The 24,445-nt window shown below is 38.1% G+C and overlaps 1 protein-coding gene across 2 annotated transcripts in view; it reads right to left on the bottom strand.

Annotated features, from left to right (window-relative positions):
• Positions 1-24,445, bottom strand: part of CDKAL1 (CDKAL1 threonylcarbamoyladenosine tRNA methylthiotransferase) — a gene marked incomplete at its 3' end in the record, with an annotated part of 393,323 nt that overhangs the window by 245,795 nt on the left and 123,083 nt on the right. For both annotated transcript variants that reach the window (XM_080610854.1, XM_080610855.1), the window contains exons 7-8: positions 22,288-22,336; positions 8,704-8,824 (exon numbers count right to left, since the gene is read on the bottom strand). In XM_080610854.1, coding sequence (XP_080466980.1) covers positions 8,704-8,824; positions 22,288-22,336 — 170 coding nt within the window. The remainder of the gene's footprint in view (positions 1-8,703; positions 8,825-22,287; positions 22,337-24,445) is intronic.

Raw genomic sequence — 24,445 nt, forward strand, 5'->3', positions numbered from 1 at the left:
GAATAACGACCTTGGCTGTGAGTTACAGTAAGCTGTAGTGGAAAGAGACCTGAGGCAAAAAAGTAGACTGTTAAAGCTTTCTGTTGTAAACAACTGTTTCTCTCTTTTCCCCTCCGTTACAGCAGTGTGGTTTCTGCATTCGTTGCAATAGTAGCTTTTCAAATTTCATGATTAAAATAAAAATGCCTGCCATACAGATACAGACAACTGTACCTTCTATCATTTTCATTACATGAATTATTTTGCGAAGTGTGCCAAAGCAGAACAGATTGATGTCTGCTATGTGCATGATTGAAATACATGCTTAGCATCTAGCATAGTTAGAATCTAAATATATGCACATGCAAATATTGATTAAAATATAAACAAAAAACTAATGCAGAGGTTTCCTTTCAAAAACACATACACTCTCGTTCAAGACTTTCCACCTTCTCTGCTTTCTGAGGGTACTGACATGATACAGTCTGGCATGTCATAGATGTTTGAGCTAAATCGATATGAAAAATGTCCATTTAAATATTATAAGCTAAGGTAGGACCCAAATAATTGTATCACTTCATATTCACTGCGGAGTTGGCTCTAAGCATTTATCTTAAATTCCAGTAAAAATAAATACAATACGTTATAATATGTAATTATATAATAACTATTATAATCTGAAGAAATGCTACTCTGCATCTCCAAGCATAATATTGAATGCAAATAAAAAGATGTATTGATCTTGTATTCTAAAATCAAAATCTTCTTTTAACTGCAGTGTCACTTACATGAGTATCTTGAAAAGTTAAACATGAAAATATAGAAAACCTATATTTTATTAATGAACAAATGAAATCAAGTAAATTGAAAATATGGAATTCATCCTTGTAACTATTCAGTCAAAGGTTTTTTTACAAAATATCAGATTTGCAATTCAGACTCATTATTCATTCAAGATGGGGACAGCAGCATCTTAGGAGAAGATGGTAATGTTGAAAATATTGCAGCACAGTTGAATAGACAAAAGCATATAAGCAGTTGCAAGAAAAACCAAGTCTATCACTGTCAAACACTAGGTAATCCAATTTTTTGCAGACCAGAAAGATTTCCATTTCTCTGTCTCTCTGTTTTTATCTAGAGAAAACATTGTACTAGGGCATAGACTTGACTACACATCAAGTAACCACAGAAAGCCAAAGAAACAGTGGTGGTTCTGCTGAACTGATGAGATTATTACTGAAACATGCCACTAATTGCAGCACAGGAGGGCAGTGGCTTTACAAGCTCTTAGACTCAAGCCACGCCATCTTTCCTGAGCAATCAAGATATTTTGGTATGGTTTCAAGATGGTGCCTCCGGAAAACTCATTCCAGTTACAAAGGAGACAGAGATCACAAGAACACAACAAAGCTCTTGCAAAGGTGGCCCACAGGCATAGATGCTGTTTGCTATATGGCACAAAAAGCTAGAAATCTAAACTCAGCCAGTTCGATTAGCCAAAAATCTGAACAGGCAACACAGGCCACTACAAGAGCTCCGGGATTTAACAGTCACAATTACGGCCTCTTTTTATAGCTTTACCAAACAGTAATTTGCTACAATAATTAGAAAAATTCTACTGCATCCTAGTTGATCTCTATGCCACCTAGCTAAATATCTATTTTAAATCACTTTTCAGACAGGCTAGACCATGGTAAGTACCCAGTTAATCAGCACAAAGTGTTGCTTTATAATCCATGTCCACCTTGTTTATGACCACGTTTCCCTTTCTTGCAGGGAGCTCCACAGTGCCAAATAATAGTACAGATCTGCAGTCACACTGTCATACACAAGCCTCATGTGAATGTGGAAAATAGTATAACACAAGGGTAAGAGCAGACTTCTGGAGAAGAGACACTGAAATGGTACAGCAGGAACAGAATATTGCAGGATCAGCACTACAAACCCAAGCCATTGTAGCCATTCATCATCTCAGTGATACAGATGGACAAGAGCCAATGAGGTGAAACAAAACCAAAAAAGGCAGACCCTAAACTTCATCAGACCAGTCTCCCACCTCTGTGTCCAACACAGTCCAGTCCTACATCATGTGCCCCTGGGCCTTTGCTTCTGCACCTGAGCCTGGTTAACACTTGACTCACCGCAGTAGTCAGATTAGTAACTAGATGCATTAATTCATTGACAAACAGTACTAGCACCCAACAACCTCAATATCTCTCACTGGAGTATCTTATGCTAGCAAAGGAATAAATACTGTTCTAACTGGACTCTACACATCTGCCAGCGTACTGGCATCAAATGATTACTAAGCAATGATTATTCTTCCATCAGAGGAGGCAGAGCCACATGCTCCTCTTCCTGATCCTTCTGTTTGTAAACCCTCATTTCTGAGATGATTCCACCACCTCCTTACCTACTGCCATATGAGGAAAGCCACTGATGCCTTGCTCATGAGCCATCTCAACCAACTCCCACAATCAGACAGAATATGACCTGCTTTTAATACTGAAAGTAGCCCAAAATATGTGCTGACTCAACAAAGACTACCTATAGCAAAATGAATCCATGCATGCCATCAAAGACTTTCCAGACCTCTTATCAGCATTACTTTACCTTGGGATTTTTTGTAACATAACACTTCACAGGTTATTAACCACGAAAAGTAAGGACAGAACCATCTAGGGCTGTAAAGTATTAGATAGTGAAACAGTTAACTAAATCAAGTATTTCAGATATCCACATTAAAAAAGCTATAGAATGGAAAGCATTTAATTGAAGTTTATGCCCTCGTTTTTTGGCACAATTAAAGAAAAGAATTAAATACACTTTCATGGACATACAGTGCCTGGGTATATTTGATCCTAAACAAATGTTGAAATGCTATACACAGAAAGACTATTATCTGACCTCATATAAAACTAAAACGCAACTCTTAGAGCAAATTCAATCCTCATACTCCCCAATTCATCATAAAACTGAAAACGCTGCTTGCAACAGAAAATGATGAAAGAGTAGAATATTAACCTTTTGCAATTCATAACCAGGGAAATATTCCTGCCTAAGAACATCAGGACTGACAATAGTAACTCCATGGCTTATTTTTTAATGATGCATGTTTGGTTACTTGATTCATAAAACAAAACAAGTACTGTAAGTAAAACTACTTTTTTTTTTTTAATTCTTCTGCTAGATTTGGATCAACCAGAAGCTTAAAAACATTCTGAACAACCACCACTACAGAACTTCAAAGCACAGCCTAAAAAGCTTGACAAAATCAGCAAGAAGCATGAAGGACTTCTAAAGCCCCAAGCACTACCATCCATGTTTTCCCTCAACATAAAGTTTGCTAGCAAGGACTGTCCCGTGACCAAAAAGTTTGCATTTCTCCGCCACTGAGAGTACTGAGTTTGAACTGTTATGCCTTAATCGGTATTTATGACTCAGAAGTAGATCTGAAAATCTTTGTGATAAAGTAACATGCTGATCTTTTGTAAGATCCTCTAGCACTGCAGGAATAGCCTACTGGGCTTGGCTACATGGGTAATTTTAAGATACTTTTCATTTTCCTATGTTCTTAAAAGCCCTTCTCCCAAAAGAAAATATATGCAGATGTGCAGATTGAAAAGAGGACGGTGCTTCCACTGACCTACAGAGTTTTTTCAGTGAGACTGTGGGTTTGTACTCCCTCAGAACTACAATCAAATCCAAATGTTCAGTTTGCTGGGCTGAATCTTAAACATCTCCCTGCCCTCTGAGGATCTTAAAAAGGGAATTTATAAAAGTAGCAAGAGAATGAGACTATATGGGATTTTTACAGTATCTTCAGATGAGGGAGAACAACAGGAAAACATGGACAAAGACTCGGTCCTTTGGGTATGTTCATATTGCAAATTTAACAACAGTTACACCAGATCGTAGCTGTCAGGATAGTCTAATGCAAGCATGCGCACCAGCAGTAGTATAATCTGCCTGCTCCAGAAGGAAAGAGAGAGGCAGAAACTTCAGAAAGGGTACAGAAAGCACTTCAGTGAACCTACACGCAAACCCACCCAACAGTAGGCTCTACTGTGGGTTCATATTCAGCTCATACCACACTCCTCTCATGCTTTCCAAGCATCTAAACAAAAGTACAAAATAATAGCATAAAATAATAATTGTGTCTGAAATGTATGTGAGTGGCAGCAATGTGGATACAAAGGAGCTCAGGCCATGCCAACACCACGGACAGGTCAGTATGTAAAAGTTCACGCAGTAAGTTCATGATAGAGAATTACTTCATTAAAAGGTGGAAGACCAAGTCTCAATCCTATTAAAGAGAGCTAAGTGGCTACATAGGTTATGAAACCAGCACTACTGAAGATTAGATCACAAGGAGAAAAGATTTTTCCCTAGACTAAAATGAAGCTATAACAAAAAACAGATTTGAGAACATTTCTCTGTCTTCCTTCAAAGTAACAGAATAATCACATTAGGAGATTAGTGAACAACTTCATGCCTTTTCTCTAAACAGCATTCAACATGCTATTCTACTACTATTACCATGCTTGTTCCAGTATGACGACCTGTACAATATCTGCTTTGGACAAATAAAAGTGAAAGAGATTGAACCAAATGCCCTTAATTCAAAGTAGAAAATTATTTTTGAGGACACAAGCAAATCACTGTTTCTAACTTGAGATCCACTAATATCACTGCAGAACTTGCTAGATACTAAGACAACTAACCAAGCTCTGTTGGAATCACTGAATTTTATTAACTGCCTATTCCACAGAAAAAAACCATGAATAATTGATTTTGAAAATATTGAGGAACATTTTCTAAGTTATAACAGAGAAAGCAAAGAAAGGGTCACTTACTCCTTAAGGGAAAGTTACAGAGGTCAACCTTGTATGGGATACTAGGATGGTAAGGATTCCTTATGTACTTGGCACATGGAAAAATTAAGATTCATTAACATACCTTTGTGTGCCATAGAAGGCTGGCAAGTCTCCTGTGACCACATTCAGGTACTCACCATGTTCTCTGCTAACATACTTAGAAGCTCTAAATATTTTGCTTCTGGGATAGAAGGTTTTCTCTACAGTCACAGTCTATTGACAGAAACCACTAACTGCCACAGTAAAATACAGAGATGAAGATAGCTTGGATTTCTAAATGAGAAAACAGAAAACCTCAGAGCAATCAAAATTAACAGTAGAAAAAAACCTGTCCATTACTTCCGAAATAAAATAAAAGCCCAAGAGTAAACAACATCCAGGTAACTCTAAGGGAACAGCAACACCTTTTATGGTTGCCACTAACGTGCCACTGTGTGAAAACTCTGAGCTGACGCACAATGTACAGAAGCAGCACTTCACAACTATCCCATACCTTATGGGGTTTCATTTTGGTTTATTATGATTATTATTATTATCATTATTGGCTGTATACTGTAGTGGAGAAACAAATGCTTGTCCCTTGATAAGACAGACTTGGTTCATGCAAACGAACAGCTGAGGAGGCTCATGTACAGCACCGGTCTGGGGAAAACACACAAAGGAACATGCGCATACGTAGCCATGCATTCGTACATAGGCAAGTAAAAAAAAACAAATCACAGTTATACAAAAACAGAACCCGTCAGGACAGGAAACGTTTTCTCCTTCAGTTTTGAGAGCAGAAGGAATCAATAACAAGAAACCTCAAGTCAAAATTACTGAAGAGAATTTGACACCCTCTTGAGTTAAGAAACAAATCTCACCCTAGTGTTGCATTTCAACTGCACCCAGATTCTCAAGCTCAGTTGTATAAGAATGAGAGATATCTTAACAATCCGCTTGTCTTAAGACTCCCGAAAATAAACTGGTCCTACTGAATTCTCAGAAGAACACTTCCAGCTAGCAGGTGTCTACATACATAAAGGTATTCATACTTCAGGACAGGAAAAGGGGTCAGCATGAGCCGTCAAAACACTTTGGGGCTAAGGGATACACGTGTTCCCACAAAGCTTTTTCTTCCCCCACAGAATTACAGAAGAGGCCAAGAGTTTATTAAGATCCCATGTGCATATGGTAATATGCCACCACCTGTCACTGCCCTGTGGGTACCATCAGGCCCTAATTGACCTGACCAGCCTCAGTGGCTCTCTCCACAAGCCTCCTCTGGGCCATGAGCCACAGTTAAGCTCAGGCCCGTGCCTCCAGTCCTGGTGTAAGCTCAAATACCATGCCTGCCTCCAGCCCTGTGCTCATCTCTAGGATGGATCTCAGACCTGTGTTATATCCTGCCTGTGTTGGTGGCACCCTTGGGTCCCTTCCTGCACTCCCTCACAGAGCAGCACAAGTAGGGCCGCTCATGGACACATTCACACACAGCACCAGACAACTCTATTTCCAAAGAGGAAATCACTATTTTAAACAAAGTATTTCCTACTATTTTAAGACCTTCTGGTCTGATTCAAATTCACCTCTCAATAAAGAGTACTGTACCAAAAACTAATCTTCAATGATTTCTCCTGTTTTTACACAGAGAAAACAGCTCAGGTCAAATTCAGTATTGCACTAAAAACTGCCATAGCCAGACTACTGATGGATGATAGCTGATGAAACAAACACAGCTAAGTCACAATGAGTAACATGTACTGTGTCTTGTTCTTCACCAATTGTTTTTTTATATTTTCAGAAACTGTTGAGAACTGCTGCTTTTCTAAAGATACACTTAATTTTTCAAACCCAAAGTAGTAGCCAAAAAAAGTCATCTGCAATACACAGGTGGAGGGGCTGGGAAAGGGAAGGGAAGGACAGGAAACACAACAAAATTATTTCAAGAAAGACAGGATTCCCTGAGCATGCAATATAACATAAAATGGGATGTTAGTCAATTTAGATGTCTTATACAACTGACTTGTTTGAGATTTCAGAATACTCTGGTCTTATTAAATCATTTTACTTTATTCTTTGTGAAGTAAACATATTTTTGTGGTTTCTACTATTATTTTCTTGTATTATCCTATGGTATAACATACATTTTATTGACCTGAGAACAGCCATAAATAAAGTAATTAGTGTTTGCAAACTATCAGGTTCCAAATAAAAGGTTTTCCAAAGGTAACATCTTAGGGAGATGTTAATTGTCTGCAGTTTAATCAACCTCGGAAATGATTTTTTAAAACCCAGTATGAAAATACATATGTTCAAAATAGATTAAAAATATTTTCACAAACTCTCATCAGCCAAGGCTAGCAATATCCTGGTATGAGAAATAGCAATACACTTTACCATCTTCAATGCACTATCACAAATCAAAACACATGTAAATAAGACCATGGCTCAATTAGTTTACATTCTTGACAACATCTACAACTAGAAAGATATTGGAACATCAGATTGTGAAAAATGCTAATGGAAAAGAAAAAATTACACCATGGAAAAGAACACTTTCCTAATGGTGAAAAGGATTTTGTTCACATGGGCACAAACAAGATAAACAGGAAAGACAGTAAGAGGGGAAAAAAGTAGAACACCTAAAGTAATTGCACCAGAAAAGCTCATATCCAGACTTTAAAACCAATAAAAATTAAAAAAATCAATAATGAAACTGCAGTTTCAATTCAGAAAGATGACAAAATGTCACCCACATGTTTACCTGAAGTCAGAGGAAAAGAAAGCAACCACACTAAGCCCTGAACTAATATTCTGACCTAAATAGCACACTAGGTTTTACAGCAAATTATGAAGGCAGGATTACTTAAAGACAAGGAATTAAGAGAGAAAAAGGACAGTAGCAAAACTCTTCTAAGAAATGTTTACGAAAGTGCTAGAATAAACCTAAAACAAAAAGTGCTAAGATCTACCACATTTTTTTTTTCTCTAGGCAACAAGTTCACACCCCCCTGGGATGCTTAGAGCAATGCATTTTATATTTTACCACCTGGGAAATACAACATAAGTTGGAGAATATGGGAAGATCAGAAAAAGAGGTGTGGAGGGGTTTGTTTGTTTCTTGTTTGGATTTGTTTGTTGGGGATTGGGAGGATTGGAGGGGGGGTTATTTTCATTTGTCTGGTTTGTTTTGGTTTGTTTTTTAGGAAACTGACCAAATGGGAGATAATCAAGAGGAGTTTAGAAAAGGAAAGCATCAAGGGAAGAAGATTAAAACAGAATTCCTCAAAGCAGAAGTGCAAAACAGAGACGTGCTTGTAGTCTTACAGAAGAAACAGGCATCCAGAGTTGCTGGATAAGCAGAGAGGAGCTTATTCAAACAGACAAACAAAAAACTGAAATATAAGCATTATAATTCTTTACAAACATATTAGAGGGGCAAGAAGCAAATAACTAATTTTGCCATTAATACATTTGGGCTGACAATCGGGTGTTTACAGAACTTCACAATGTTTAAATATCTTAATGAGTTACTAACGATATTCCAAACTGCTTTCATAAGGCTCGAAAGAACTCTAAACCCTTTTTTCTTTTCCAGTTTTCTTAGGGTTTCTTCTTTTGACAAAGAGATGAATTACAAAGGGGACTACATGACTGTATGCAGCCCTAGAGCAGCAGAAGTCCTGCACCCGAATAAGCAGTGACTTTTTTCAGAAAGAATGCCATTCGAAATCTTTTACTATTAAAAAGTGGTCATCCTGCCTCCTTCTGTGTAAACTTAGGAGTAACACACTAGGCCGGCAGAAAGAGATAAATTGAATTCCTCAGCAATACTCAGTGTTTTATAAATTTGGAAGATTCTTACCCTGTATTGATGGAAATTATTTCTATCAATGGATTCTTCCTAATCTTTGGCAAATCCAGTCGTGCTCCCCCCAGACGTTTTCCATTATCCTTTTTCTGACCCAGCAGTCTCACAGAATGACCTTTAAATGAAGCACAGGAATGCAGTCAACATAAAGCAGAAAAACATCACACTAATTTTGATTTGCTCTTCTTCCAAAGAAGTGTTTATACTTCAAAAGATCGAAAATGAGAATGAGATGTAATAATGTATTTCCACCAGCTGAAGCATTTGAATAGATACTGACAGGTAAAATCATGTTAAAATGAACAAATTATTTAATCCCACTATCTTTCACACTTGTATTTTCTGGTTTACAGTATTAAAATCATCTAAGCAGTTTCATTTTCACATTCTCAAGCAAATATCATAGGAATATTTAAATAGAAGTCATATGGCAGGATTTAAATCTTTTTCCCAAAAATTTAATTCAAAACTGAATTAGCGGGTAAAACAACTAAGTATTTTTTAGTTTGTTCTATGGAGAACCACCACATTTCCGTCAAAGTTACCTGATTAAGACTAAGGGAAAGTGCTGCAAAGCATATCCTAATACCACACTCATGGCTAAGCTGATTACCAAGGTTTACACATACTTCAACACCAAGGAGACTGCAGGGTAGAAAGCTACCTAACAACTCCTTTCCTGAAGCAGAGAGTAAAATTCAAACAGTATCACCAACTGCCTACCACAGTACATCAGTCATACCACATTAAATCCCACGTCCAAAGAGCACAATGACAGGTTTCACTAATATTCAGAAGCAAGATCAAACAACAAAAATCAAAAACATATTATTGCAACAGATAATGTAAAATGTGCCCAAGTTACAAACACAAGACTTGCACCATTTATTCCACAAAGCCTAAAATAGGCTAGAGACAGCAGGGAAAGCTAATGCTAGATGCCTGAAAAGAGGTGGAAAGTAACCACTACTTGGAATGGAGGAAAGAGGGAAAGCATGTATCTGCTGAAGTTGGAAAAAACTCTTTGATAGTACATGAAACTACAGCTACCATCTGTCAAGCATTTCAGAAAAGGAAAAATTACCCTAAAAAGGGAGGGGAGTGAAAACAAAGGATGAAATAATGAAACACCAGGTGAACTACATCCAGCACAAAGTAGATAACCAATTCAGATCAATCAAACACCATGTTCAATCAGATCTCCTAACTTACACTACCAACAGCAATTTAAATTACTAATTAATCTATCAGGTGAAGTCCTTCTCCACTACCTGTTTTGAGGAGTCATTAATTAATTCCCGGATAATGTGGCATTCATACAGTGAGTTTATTTCTATGATACAGCAACAACAGCCTGGAAATAAACAACTACTTCTGGCACACCACTGTTCTCAGGTATTTTAAGGTACAGAAAAATTCTCAATCAAAAATGTGATCTAATGAAGAACTGAGCAGGACTGGCCTAATGTAGCAGTTAATAGTAAAATAAGACATCATAATATCAACAGGAATTAAAAGACATTATTTTTGCAGATGCATTTGACAGATGTCATTACATCCTGCTGTGAATTCAGTAATATGGTAACTGCTATTAACATTTGCTAAATTATTCACCTCTACCTTTTCATGACAAGAGCAGCAATATCTTTGTCTCACAATACAATCAGTTATTTTCCAATCTAATTCTTCATTAAGGAGTCACAAGCACAGTATCGTATTATTTACTTTTATAACAAAAGTGGTTGCATTATGGCAAGTATAAAAATTGAACTAGAAGCAGGGAACATTCCTTTCTGTGCTTCCTAACATTGTGGTTTATTTGGAATAAACCAGTATATCCATTTTTAAACTATTCAATTGCATTACCATATTAAAACTCTACTTGGATTTATGGTTGAAAACATAGTGGAAAGATACATTGTAATCTTAAAACAATCAGGATAGATAACATGAAAACAAGCTACCCAAAACTTAAAATTCATAGATTTAGAATTGGAGTCAAACCACCCTTTTGAAATTTTAAAAACAAAACATAACCAAGCCACCACGAAAAAAAAATCTGTCCCCCCAACAAGTAATACTTAAAGAGCACAGAATCGGTGAATGTGTACCCTCAGAAGAACAGCCATGTGAATTGCTTCTCTCTGATTTAGCTCATGCTCTTCTTTTCTCATACTGGGAGCATTAATCAACCATGCAATCTTTTTCATGGATCTTCTGGAAAAAGAGTGTCCTTTAGACTACAGAATTTGTCACAAACCTATCCGAAATTTGTCAAAGGACTAAAAATTAGTAAGGAGGAACTGAAATGGAAATAATGACAGACCTGTGCAGGAAGCACAACTTTGTAATCCATGTTTTCTTAGGGAAACAGGGGCAAAGAAAAAAAATACAAAACATAACCCCAAAAAAACCTCCTACAAAAAACAAACCATATTATGGTAGACTAGAAAATCACGTTCACCAGAAGTAGCACTACTACCTGTCTACAGACCATTGTCATAGAATCAAAGAATAGTTAGGGTTGGAAAGGACCTTAAGATCATCTAGTTCCAACCCCCCTGCCATGGGCAGGGACACCTCACACTAAACCATGTCACCCAAGGCCTCATCCAACCTGGCCTTGAACACTGCCAATGCTAGGCAGGTTAGCATATACATTAGAAAAAAACCCATGAAAACTCAAGACGCTTGCACACAGAATATAGAATCATAGAACGATTTGGGTTGGAAAGGACCTTAAGATCATTCAATTCCAACCCCCTGCCATGAGCAGGGACACCTCACACTAGACCTAGCCTCTCTTAGCTTCCTAGACCTTCTTAATATAGGAAAGAAACCCCAGCTCTGTGACCACCTCCCATGGAATCCACTGAATGCTGATATCAAACCCAGCCCCGCATCTGAGCTCAGCAAACCTATGGCTTGGCAATGAAATACAGCTGCTTATTTTCACATGAAGCATGGCAACAGTTTTCTCCATATTCTGAATGACAACAAGCTCAAGTTAATATGAGGCTTGCAAAACCTGTGTGGTACTCAAGAATAGAACATCCCTGTATTTTTCACTGCAGAAACCAGAAGACAGAAAAAAGCAGTACTGGAAGATGAGTTTTAGCAGAGAGCTTAATGCTTCCAAAAAGCATGCAGCATGTGCATATCCAACTACAGGGATTTGTGCTGCAGGCACGATTTTTTCTTTTTTTTTACTAAAAAAACCCCTCAGTTACAGTATTCATGACCTTAAATCCTTTTTCTCCTACTCCATACAAGGACTATTTTGTTTCATTTTAAGTAATCACTAAAGCATCTGTTTACAGCATTGTTGCTATTAATAAAACATAACTTGATAAACACTGAATCATACTTTTTCACATGCTCTAGATCTTATTTCCTGATACTTATTTCAAGAAAACTTAAAAATATTTTGTTGTCTTCAATAAGGAAAAGGCTAAGCAACACTTTTTTAACTGTCTAATCGGCATTATTAAGCCTACACCAATACCAAGCATAAGAGAAAAAGCAGTCATTTTAAAACTCATTTATGATCTCCTTTCAATGCTTAGAATGGGGCAAAACACTGCAATCAAGTTATGCTTCTAACGCATTTAATCTGATTAAAGTTACCTTCCACTTCTCTAACAACGAATGCTCTATCTCAGATATCAAACAAAAAACACTCCTTTTTTTGGTGGCTCACTGGAAGAGTCAAGCTTTGAAACACAGCTCAATGACAAACAGATCTATTTGGGTTATATTTGAGAGCCTAAATATTCTAGTTCTATAAACCTCTTCTGCCATAAAGGTAACTTTTCTACTTACACATAGTCTACCAGCAGGTAAAATTCTATTAGAAAATCATGCTTCAGAGCAGTTTTTCTCTAATTAATAGACAATGAAAGCAGATTATGACACAACAGCAGCACTAACCAAATCCAGTGAGGAAGCTTATAGAGCAGAATCACTCACAGCAACTCTAAATGAAATCAAGCTAGAAACAATTTTAAATGAATCAGAGCTAAGTTTTCAGAACTGACTGTTTAAACTTAAAACTCATCTTTACATACAAGACAGCAGACACAATTCACACTACTTGGCATTGTTCACAAAGAGGATGAGGTTGGAATGAATTAATCAGGATATTAAATCCTATTGTTAGTCTAAAAAAGAGCTTTTGAATGTGTCAGTTTGATAAACCAGTGTGCAGAATATCTTCAAGGCATTTATTTTCACTTGGTGAAAAAGATAATAAAAAGTAACACAGGATTACTGGCATGCACATGAACCTTTAATCACAGATGTATATGCTTCTAGACTGTGATAGAGAATGCCTGATCCTGAAATACAAATATATGAAGGGAAAAGGTAATGTAAGTTCTTTACCATAAGACTACAACAACATTAAATGTGCTGTGAGCCTCAGGCTATCATCAGATACCTGTGACCTAGACCCACAGAAGCATGTTAACAATACTAGGGCAAACAGATTCAAGTTGGACTGGTATTTTGCTAGTGTAGATACAAGGATAAGTGAGGGGAAGTGGCCTGGCTTAGTCATCCTTAGTTAACTTCAAGAACTGCCTATCTATCTAGAGATATCTATCAGGTATTAATAGGCCTACTGTATTTCATAAAAGTCAGCTGCACTCAGCCTATAGGCTGGCACCCCTCAGCAGCTGGTGAGAACTAGTATCTGCTTGAAAGAAGAGGGCTTCCACTGAGGGTCCCTTCCCATCCCTGCACACCCCACTGGAACTACAGTGTGCCACTGAAACACAAATCCCAGCCAGACACAGAGCAGTATTTCTTAGCTGTTAGCTTCAGAGTTCAGTGCAGATATCTCAAGCATCTCAAAAACACAAGTGTAAAGAAAATCCTCAAAGATGCAGGAAACTCCAGCTTTGGCAGCAACAACTTCTATTGTTTTCAGCTTTTCTGTTACCCATTCTTTCCCTTTCCCAGTTACCTCATTATGCTTAGAGGTTATTCACCATTTCCTGAAAGACACTTTTTTTTTCCTCACAAGAAGGCTGCCGTTGTACTGTTCTGTACTTCCCAGCCATCTCTCACCAACCTGTCTGACATTCTCCAGCATCTTCAGGGTAAAGGATCAAGCACTATTTCATGTACCCTGCACACATTTCCTTCCACCATGATTTCCTTCTTAATGAATACAAAGCTTCCTTTCCTTAAGGCTAACACTGGAAAAAAATGGCACATGGGAGCAGTGTAACTAAGGAAGGTAAAGCCATATGAAGGGAAAACAATGTAATAAATGTCTCCAAAGAAAAACAAAAGGAGTATGTGTAAAGAAGATCCAAAAGCAGCGATGAAGACTGAAAGGAGCATCAAGTAAATATAGAAAGTGAAAATAGGAAACTTAACTGAAAGTAACAAAAATGTCAAGAATATAAAGAGAAAATAAGAGCTGAAGATAATAAAAAAAAATATGTGTAAAGGCAGCAAAGTCAAACAGAAGAGGCTATTACAAAACTCCAATACTGGATTTATTTCCAGAGTTGTGTTCTTCTAAGCCCTGTAACTATTGGGTAAAACCAACCTTCTAAACAAGTTATTTTGGATCTTCTGGCCAGACTAACAGAAAAAAAAATCATCTGAAATACCAGGATGCAACACAAATTGCCTAACACACTCTACAGCTAACCCAGACTGCTACTCATATTTGAGCCCAAATCTTTCTGATTTGGAGGTGCTTTAAACCCAGACTTGGTGAGCTCACAGCAGGGAGGCAGGCTTAGAGCCTCAGCCCTCGTCTACCTCTGAAGGAAGCAGCTCCTGTGTAGCAAGGGCAGACCCTAAGCTGGGCTCCCATCTTTTCTCCCTGCCCTGCAGCACAAACAAGCTGTTCCACAACAGACATGACTGACTGCAAAGGAATCCCTGAGCTCTCCCGAGCAATCACATGCTGCCAGACATGCACAAGTGCCGAAACAAGGACACTAACCAGCTCAGGGCTTTGCTGTGTGAATACTCCCACCCAAACCAACCCCAGCTGGCCAGCAGCAGGTTAGCTACATAGTGAAGGCATCCCTGAGCATCAGTCCCAGAATTCCCAGGTGCAATTAAATACACAGAGCAGAGAAAAGCCAAACCTAACCGGGAATATATGTCCTGCTCCTGGCCAAGCAACTAATGTAAATGATTCCTCTTCTACATCATCAAAGTTGGGGATATTATGTAACTGTCAAATTCCTTCAACTGAGGTAAATCAGGAACTGTCCCATGGAAGACAGGGAATAGTTCAGACCAATGTCAGAATTACTGATTTTCCTCTGTGTGTCACAGCATCACAGATAAAAGCATGCTCTAGGCCTGGCAAACAGCCCCATCAAGCTCCTGATTAGCAGGTGGCATGTTTTACATAGTCTCTGCAATTCAGAACTCTGTGATAAAATTATTGCCCTCCGCCCTATACTAACTCAAAAAAACTTTAGAGAAACATGCAGGTACTACTAAGCATACAGCACATATGTTATGAGCTTGAAATGTATACATCTACTAAGCCTTGCACTTGGAATTAGCATCCAGCAACAATTCTGTTTTGGAAGACTCTAGAATACGAGTGTCATGCAGGTGAAGATAGGCTTTTTAAAATTAGTTTTCTGAAATTTCCAAACCAACGTATTAAATATAGACAGGCAGTTCACAAACTTCAGAAAAAGTACTCCGCAGGTAGCCCAGACTGCTGAAATTCATACATCACTTTCTCTTCACTGAACATATAATAACTCTTTATTCTTGGTACTTATCCAACATATCATTCAATTGTAACAGTCTCTGTAAGCATTAAAACAGCAAAGTGCAACAAGTAAAACAGAAAAGGAGATAACTATTAACAAGGAATTACTGTTCATATAAAAATATCTTAAATTGATATAAGTATTCAAGAACATTTTTGACACATCCACAGGACTTTTCTCTCTCACAACAAAAGCACTTGAAATGCCCAATTAAAGCACTTGTTGCTTTGTTTTGTTTTTTCCAGGATTCAATAACTTCACCCTACTTCAAGATCATGTGATGTTATTGTCTTTCTGAAAAAGTGACTAAACATTAAACTGCTGTGAACTCCAAGTGCTGGCTACAATTCCACAGCTCAGAAGGACAATATGAAGAACTGGCTACAGGAAGAGTTCCCCTGACCCTCTACCTTCACCTCTCTGAAGAAATGCATTTGATAAAGGATGCTGCTCAAAGACTCAGGAGATTTTGGATAGAAACTTTCAAGGAAAAGAAATTTTGAACCAGATGAAACGGGCTGTGTTCTGAGGACAGGAAATGCCCAAGGGTGGATTGTCAGAGCCAGCTGCTGCAGTACAAGTAACCTGCCTAAAGTTTAAGGGTGTGCATGTTGAACAGAATAAATTCAGTCTTAGATTTAAACATTGAGCTGAACCTCTCGCTGTATGCAAAAGCAAGTTTTCACTTACATCTCTACTCCTTTGCCATCTATTTGTACTCCTCCTACAGATAACTAAATTGGACTGGTTTGAATAAAGTACTCTTTACATTTACCAGCTCTGAGGATTCTCTAACAGAGCTAAACGCAGCTGAGTCTAACCAACGTGAAAAAGATAGAAAAGCAGGGATTCTTTGAGATGGTCGTTCACTGAAGGTGTGGAAAAGAGAACATACAGGTCCAGAAGAAAAGGAGTCCTTCCTGTGCATGTCAGATGCTCATTTAACAATGAGCAAACACAATTTTGCTACCATGATTTTCAATCTGTTCTCTGTCCCCCGTCCTATCCGTCGTTTCCCCCCCACACACACATTGCTTGCTTTCTTCTGCAGTGCTATCTTCCATTCAGTTTCTGTGAACTATTTCAAGTCTTAACCATGACAGTCATAAGAGGGACAGTCAGTCCTAACAGTTTTCTAAACCAAATCAATGATATAACTACATTGAGAAAAATAATTACAAACCCCACCTAAACTCCTGGATCGCCTCACACACCTGATAGTCACTGCATGCTCAAAAGCAGTTGAACAGCCACAGGAAAAACTGCAACCAGCTTTGGTGCAATAACAGGAACCAACTGATGGCAACTGGAATCTGTTGCCCCAGTAGGTAAGATTTTTATAGCAAGTCACATAATTATTGATGCTTTACAAAAGCAATTAAAATCTGTCTTTGCAGAAGTAGTTTTTCTGCAATTACTGTATATTCCTCATTGTGCTCTACTGTTCTCTTTAAATTACAGTCTTCAAAGCTAAACTCCCAGAATTGATACTGTCACAGATAATGGTACTACTATTTTGAACTCATTCCTTCAGTAGTCACACTTCACCTAAGCAGTCAGAAACAAGCAATCAAAATGCAACCCACTGCTCCCATTGAAGTGTTTTGGCTAAATGACAACCCCTTCCTTTAAAATCTGTAAGGTGGGATACCTTCAAGTCAGGTTCTTCATATGGCAATGCTTGTTGTCAAAGCAGTTCTCAAATAAAAATAAGGAAAAACCAACACTACCGGTTTCAGTAATGACACTCTTTCCTCAGATAAAGCCATTCTCTTAGATGACAACAAAAGCCTATAATTATTTTTGTTTCAACAAACAGCTCCAAAATTTTGAATCCAGTGACACAAGAAAGGGGCAGGAGGTGACTTTACTACAGTTACTGTATCAGCAATTAATACATACAAATGGGTGACACTCAACCTTTTAACCAGTCATTTCACCAAGTTACTGAAAAGCTGTAGTTCTGTATATTGCCTATTGAAAGCCTGATTACAACCCCCCACAAACTTTTTTTAGTCTGTCAAATACAGACAACTCCTTGCATAACTTTCGCCCAAGTAGTACCTTGACTTTTCAATAATCTCAGTTTAAAAGGCAGTTCTACTACCCAGAAATACTGCTAAAGATGTAGTACTGTTCATGGGGTGTCTATGACGAGGTGCTGGCAGTGGGGACCGCAGGGCATGCCTGAGCCCCTCAGCCACTGGTGGTGTGAGAAAGCACAAATCACTGCCTGGCAGTGAGGAAAAGAGTGTGAGAAACTGCCCTGCAAGCATCAAGGTGAAAGAATGAGGAGGGGGAGTAGGTGCTCCAGTCACCCCAGCAGAGATTCCCCTGGACCCCTGAAGAAGACCACAGTGAAGCAGGTCATCCCCCTGCAGCCTGCAAGGACCGCACAAGAGCAGGCAGATACACCAAGGAAGCTGCAGCCCACAGAGAACCTATGCAGGCACAGGGGTCTTGGCAGTAGCCTGGGGAGGACCCATGCTGGAGCAGCCTGTTCCCAAAGGACTGCATCTCATGGAAGGGACTCACACTGGAGCAATTCTTGGAGGACTGCAGCCCATGGAAGGCCCAGGCTGGAACAGGGAAACAGGGTGAGGAGGTAGGAGCAGCAGAGAGGAGCTGTTTGTTCTGGAATGACCACAACCCACATTCGCCGTCCTGCACCACTCAGGGGGAGGAGGTGGAGGAGTCAGAGATGAAAAAGTGAAACTAAGCCCGGGAAGAAGGGGGTAGGGCAAGGTAATTTTAGTTATCTCTTTGTTTCTTACCATCCTACTCTATTTGGCAATAAATTACATTAATTTTTCCCAAATTAAGTCTGTTTTGCCCATGACGGTAAGTGGTAAGTGATCTCCCTGTCCTTGTTGTGAACCATAAGCTATTCCATCTTATTTTCTCCTCTGTCCTGTTGAGGAGGGGGAGCAAGGGAGCAGCTGAGTGGGGTCCGGCAGCCAGCCAAGGTCAACCCACCACACAGTGAAATAAATAGAACAGCCCATCCAAAACTATCCCCCCTCTCTACGTCCCTCCAAAGGATGCAGAAATGGGGACTCAATGAGGCCACTACCCTCCCTCTGACCCTCCTCAAGCTGCACTTCAGCACAGTCAGTTTCCTGACTCGGAGCCAAATGATACTCTTCCTCAAAAAGAAACTCCTGCCTCTTCCAATTTTTATTCTTTATTTGGCTTGTCATCAGCTTCTTAAGCCAAGGCTACTCTTCCCACAATCACAGAAATGGAAAAGAGTAATTTAACTACTGTTATCAGCAAATTATAGTGAAATCAAACAGCAGACACAAGTACCATTTAACATGCAGGCATTCCTATACACACACTCTAAGGTAGGAAATCCAGTATAAATTCTATGCTTTAGCCTACATGGCTAAAGGGGGGTTTTATCTGCTCATTTTCATACAGACTGACACTGCAACTATCAGCAATCCATAATTACTAACCACATGAGGACAATTTAACAGTTTAGTAAATATTGGTTAATGTTTAAACTTGGAATGGATGGGCAGCTTCACCAGACAGGTCAACGTGACTGAAATCAAGAAAGGTTATGTGAAGTATAAAAGGCTCAACCCTGAAGTAATTTCCTTTGGTTGTTTTTTATAATCAAGTCTAATGACCCATTGTAAAACCATGTTTTGTGAAACATAAGCATTAGAAAAAAATGAAAGCATTAGACACAATATGGACTAAATTCAACTTGTGCCCCTCGTCTCCCTAAGGCCTAAGCTTGCTTTTAGCTTTTAGCAGACTTTATACAAACACTCTTGTTTCATGCCTCCCACCTCCAGAAAACTTTAATAACACAGGATTTGAGAGCTAGCATGTGTAGAAACGGGGGAAAGATCCAACTCTCTAAAAACCTAAATTCAAAACCAAGAAAAGAAGAATTTCCACAGTAAGCAGTTAACTTTTCTCTTTCAAATTGTGGAATAAATGGATTATCTTGCCTACTATAAACTGTTTAGACACAAGCTTGAATACACACGCTGGATTTTAAGACAGCTTTTAAAGTGGTTCATGAAATACTGACTTGAGCAATTACCATAAAGACATTCTGTGGTTCCCATCAAAGACAAATCTTCATCTCATTGGGAAACGCTGCAGAGTGATCAGCTTAAACAGCCTTTAAATTCTCTACAGAAATTTTACTTAATGATGGAACATTCACCAGTTATAACTGTGTTTTCTTCTAGCTCACAGACATTGCAACTCCTTACCAATACTTACCTAACATACTATGTCATTATAACATGTTACTAGGAAACTAAGCAGATGAGCGGAAATGGGTGCCCTAATGGTACAAAAATTGCTGTAATCCAGTCTTATAATTTAGGTATTGTGCAGATGAAGCAAGATTTACTAAACTTCTAAATAAGAGTCTTGCATGATGAAATGTGTATCAGGAAGACTGACACACTCTGGCTACACAACAGCAACCATGACTTTGAGAAACTTAATTCTGAGGCTGAGATTGAATTAATTTGTCTAGCTCCTAGAAGGCAGTGTAGAGGTTTCAGATCATAAATTACAGTATCATAGTAAAAGTACCTGAAGATGCCTCTAGTTAAAAAACATTCTCGGACACAGTATAAATATTAATCAGACATGACCTGCATACAAATACCACGGTTATTAAAGATCGCTCCAGGAAATGACAGTTTATCTGGTAATTTACCTCATAATTAGGAAATGCCAAAGTTCTGTAATACTCGTAATAAAAGTCAGGGTGATATAAAAATGTGAAATCATAGGGTCTCAAAAAATCTGTCTCTTCTGGCTGTTAGTGCAATAATAAATATTAACACCTTTTACATTTTCTGATAAAAAAGAACAAAAAGATAAGTCACACAATAAGTGTTTAGGAGAATTACTTTAGTGAAGAGTTGGGAACTGGCAATTACATTGTTTTCAGACAGATAAGGTAAAGAACACCATAAAGATCTACTCTTGAAACCATTTCTTGAAGCAGCAGAATGACACTGTTCTGAAGAGAGTTTCCTGACAATGCCCTTAAGGCACTGAGAAATAAAAGGTAAAATCAACCCCTTTATATTTCATAGAAAAGTGTTCTAAATAATTCCAAAGAAGTAATTTTCTTTGGGAGTACAGTAAGCTTTCAACAAATCCAACAGGGGAGCCATTTTCTCGACACAGTGAAAGAGTGCTTCACATTCTTCACCACTAGTGGAAAATGATTCCCAAACAAATAAATTAATGCATTATCTTTAAACAAATTTAAATTAAAGTAAGCCCTCCTTTTTTTATGGTTGCCTTTTGCAAAAGTAACTGTTACCATATGTATAAGACCCCTGGTCAATTTGTCGTCAATTGGTTTTCTGAATTTCTATTTTCACAGAAGGGTTATAATGGAAGGAGTGTCTGGAGGACATCTGTTCCAACTCTCTCACTTGAGCAGAGCCAGTTGCCCAGAACCACATCCAGACAATTTCTGAATACATCCAAGGATGGAGATTCCACCACCTACTTGGCACCCTCAGAGTCAAAGCGTCTCCTGATGTTCAGAGGGAACCTCCCGTGTTTCAGTTTGTGCCCAGTGCCTCCAGTCCTGCCATTTAGCACCACCTGGAAGAGCCTAGCTCCATCCTCTTTACACCCTTCCTTGAGGAAGGTACATTGGTAAGATCTCCCTGAACCTTCTCCTCTCCAGGCTGAACAGCCCCAGCTTTCTTAGGCTCTCATGAAGCATCCCCATTTCCAACACATTGGTATAAACACTGTGATGTTTCTGGGAAAACAGTCTGGCTTATTTAATAACATATATGAATACACTGAATAATTTTCTTCTTCATTTGTATGGTACAGTACTCAAAAAAAAAAAAAAATTTAGATGTCATAAGGTGAGGACAAACTGGGAAAAGTTTTGATTGGGAGTTCATGAAAGTACACGTCTCATTGTTGAATGCATTCAAAGCAACATGAAATCTTAAGGCCTTCAAACCACAAACTCTAGAAGCCTTCCACCACACCGCACAATTTCTTGATAGAAACTTTTTTCTTTTAAAATTTTGCTCTGTTTCCACATATTCATGCTGTACTTCAAAAACATCATACTTCAGCATTAAGGTTACAGGCAATGTCTTGTGGACTAGACACTTGTTTATATTGAAAGTACAGCCAATTAAACTAAACTTTGTAATTTAAAGCTTCATGGAACAGTAATTTTTATGGCCTGATAAGTAATGGAGACAAACTTAGGTAACCCAGAAAGACCCAGACAAATATATTTATTTAATAGCAAATATTTACTAGTCAGGCTGCAGAAAACAATACTGTCTTTTCCCCCCTTCACTGCAAAGTACTGAGTGTACACACACGCACACAGCCAGAGAGAACAAGGAACACAGTTACAGAAGAACATTAAACCAGCAGATAATTTATCTGTCCTGCTGAGGAAGTCTCAGGGAAGTGAGCCAAAATGTGAAAAGAAGAAAACACGGGAGGACTAAACATAAGAGATACAGCACTGTATTAAGATTGCACAGAAACTTTAAACAGTACACTACATCCACCTACACTGATGCAACTTAAATGATTTCTTGAAGTCTCCCCTAGATCATTTACCATGAATCCAACAGGCCACAAAGCTCCTGTCAGAAAAGATCTTTGAAATTAACCACTTACACAAAGCATACACAGCAAAGTTTAGCACTGTCCAAACATTTAGCTACAGAAAAAAGCAAGAATTAGGTTGATAAAGAAAGTAACAGCAGCACTTCTGCTAGCTAATGTTTACATCTTTCAGACTAGCTGCAATTATTTCAAGTGTGATGCTTACCTTTAATAGTTTCCTCCACAACTTCTACTACACGATCTATCTGCTGAACCTAAAAAAAGTCAGAAGGTCAATATCTAAGTAGTCAACAACTGGACATACTTTATATAAACTCTTCGTATGTGTGCTCTCCTGAACCAAGGGGGAATAAAGAGTCTGGGGCTATGTTTTTAGCCAGGTTTTTTCTGTGCATCTTGGTTCATCTTCCAAAAGTAACTTTAAAACTCACCATCTAACTTAAACCAAATTTTGTCCTCAAAAATAGCAACTTCCTGTAAGTTCAGCAAAAAATCACCAAATGGCTAAAAAAGTTCACATCTTAACTGCTGTTCACGGTCCATGAAAGGTAGTGTTCACCCAGGCAGTCAGTACCCAGGTGGCTCAAACAGCCCCCAGTTGCTCCCTCTCCCCAGCCTCAACACCAAATTAGTAGGTGGTAGAGAATACAAAGCAGCTGAGGATATTGTGAGGGCAGACTACAGGGGAGAAAATTAAGTACTATAGGGTAAAGACACTGGAATATGGGAAGAAATTAAAAAATACTATGGTCAAGTTTAAGGGAACAAGACATAGTCCTGGATTTACAGCAGGCATTCCATTTGGAAATGGAAGGAAAAGCCCCAGTGCTTTTCACAAGACAGAATAATATTTAATGAGTGTGACATGGCATCTCCAGCAAAGACAACAGATTGATGTTTTGTTACATTTGCCAAAATTCACCCATAATGTGACAAAATGTTGAACTATTTCTTATTTGATACATTATTATTTATTTAAAGTTAATATCCAATATACTATAGAGATGTTGGTATATGAAGTAGAAAGAATTAGCATTAACACTGCAAAATTAAACACACCAAATTCTTGAACCTGAGATTCTACCTGCAACTTTTCTCTAAACCACCTATTGTATGTAATGCCCACTATTATATCCCCATAGATGTTGACATACAATGCAGGAAATGATACTTTGCCCATTTAGATTAGTTTATAAATTTCCCACAACATTCCTTCTTAAACACTGGTTCTTTAAGCTTTACATTATATGGACTAGATTTAGTATAACCTCTACAGTCATTTCCTTGGAGTTTCTTTTCTGATTTGTTTCAAAAACAAGCAGGAAAGCACAAGTTGCAGAGGCTTCAAGAGCTGAACCTGGTCTGCAGCAAGGAGCTTGGAACTTGGATCCCTTGCATCAAAACCATTAAGTCTCTCTGCCCTTAAACTGACGAGTTTGTCATTTCCTGTAAATGCACGTTTGCAGTCATCTCTATTTCACATTCATTTTCCAATTGGTCTAATAGCAGCTAAAAAAAAAACAAAAAAAACCCCTCATCTGTAGCTGGTGTCTGATCTGGAGTTCCCAACAAAAGTCAGTGGGAGTCTGTTCCTTTCCTTGTCTGGGTGTTGGATCAAGTCCATGTAGAACTATTTTTTTTCTTAAACCTTTTGAAATGCAGCCTTTTCAAAACACTAATCTCTGCCTCTTCATATTTCTGAATACAGCATATTAGTTATGAGTTCTAGAACATAAATTATTTAAAGTATCACTAATATGGGCATTTTTATAACCTTATTAAAAGCTATATATTTAAATCTTTTGCTGAAATACAAGCATTCATATTATAAACATATGTCAATATTTAGCAATCTACTTTTAAAGAAAGCCCACTTAAGCAGTTGCGTGGAACATGTGCATATTCACATTCTTGTGTGCATATCCCTTTTGGATAAAAGTTACAAAACTATGACCTAAGATACTTACATAGAGACTTCCTACTTCATTTTTTAAAAACAGATTTTAAAGATGCAACTTGAAACCAGAAGTGCACACATTTACAACTACAGACAGAGAACACAGTCTGTGGCAAATACATTGCCTAAAATATAATTGTTACACGTCTCAACACTAAACTTTAAGTTCATAATAATTTTAAACCAAGAGAAACCTGGCTGGTTCATAACCTGAGCCACCTGATGATTTTCTGTACTGTACATAAGAAGAATTTGCATAGCTCCTGCATCTAACCACCTGTTAAAGATGCAGAAAAAACCACCAGTATATTGCATTTTTATTTAATTAGATTATTCTGAATATATCTGTCAAGAATTCAGTTCACGTAAGTAATTAAAATTATAGGTTGAGAGATGAGATCTGTGA

This window comes from Psittacula echo (assembly GCF_963264785.1).
Source record: "Psittacula echo genome assembly, chromosome: 2".
Taxonomy (NCBI): Eukaryota; Metazoa; Chordata; class Aves; order Psittaciformes; family Psittacidae; genus Psittacula; species Psittacula echo.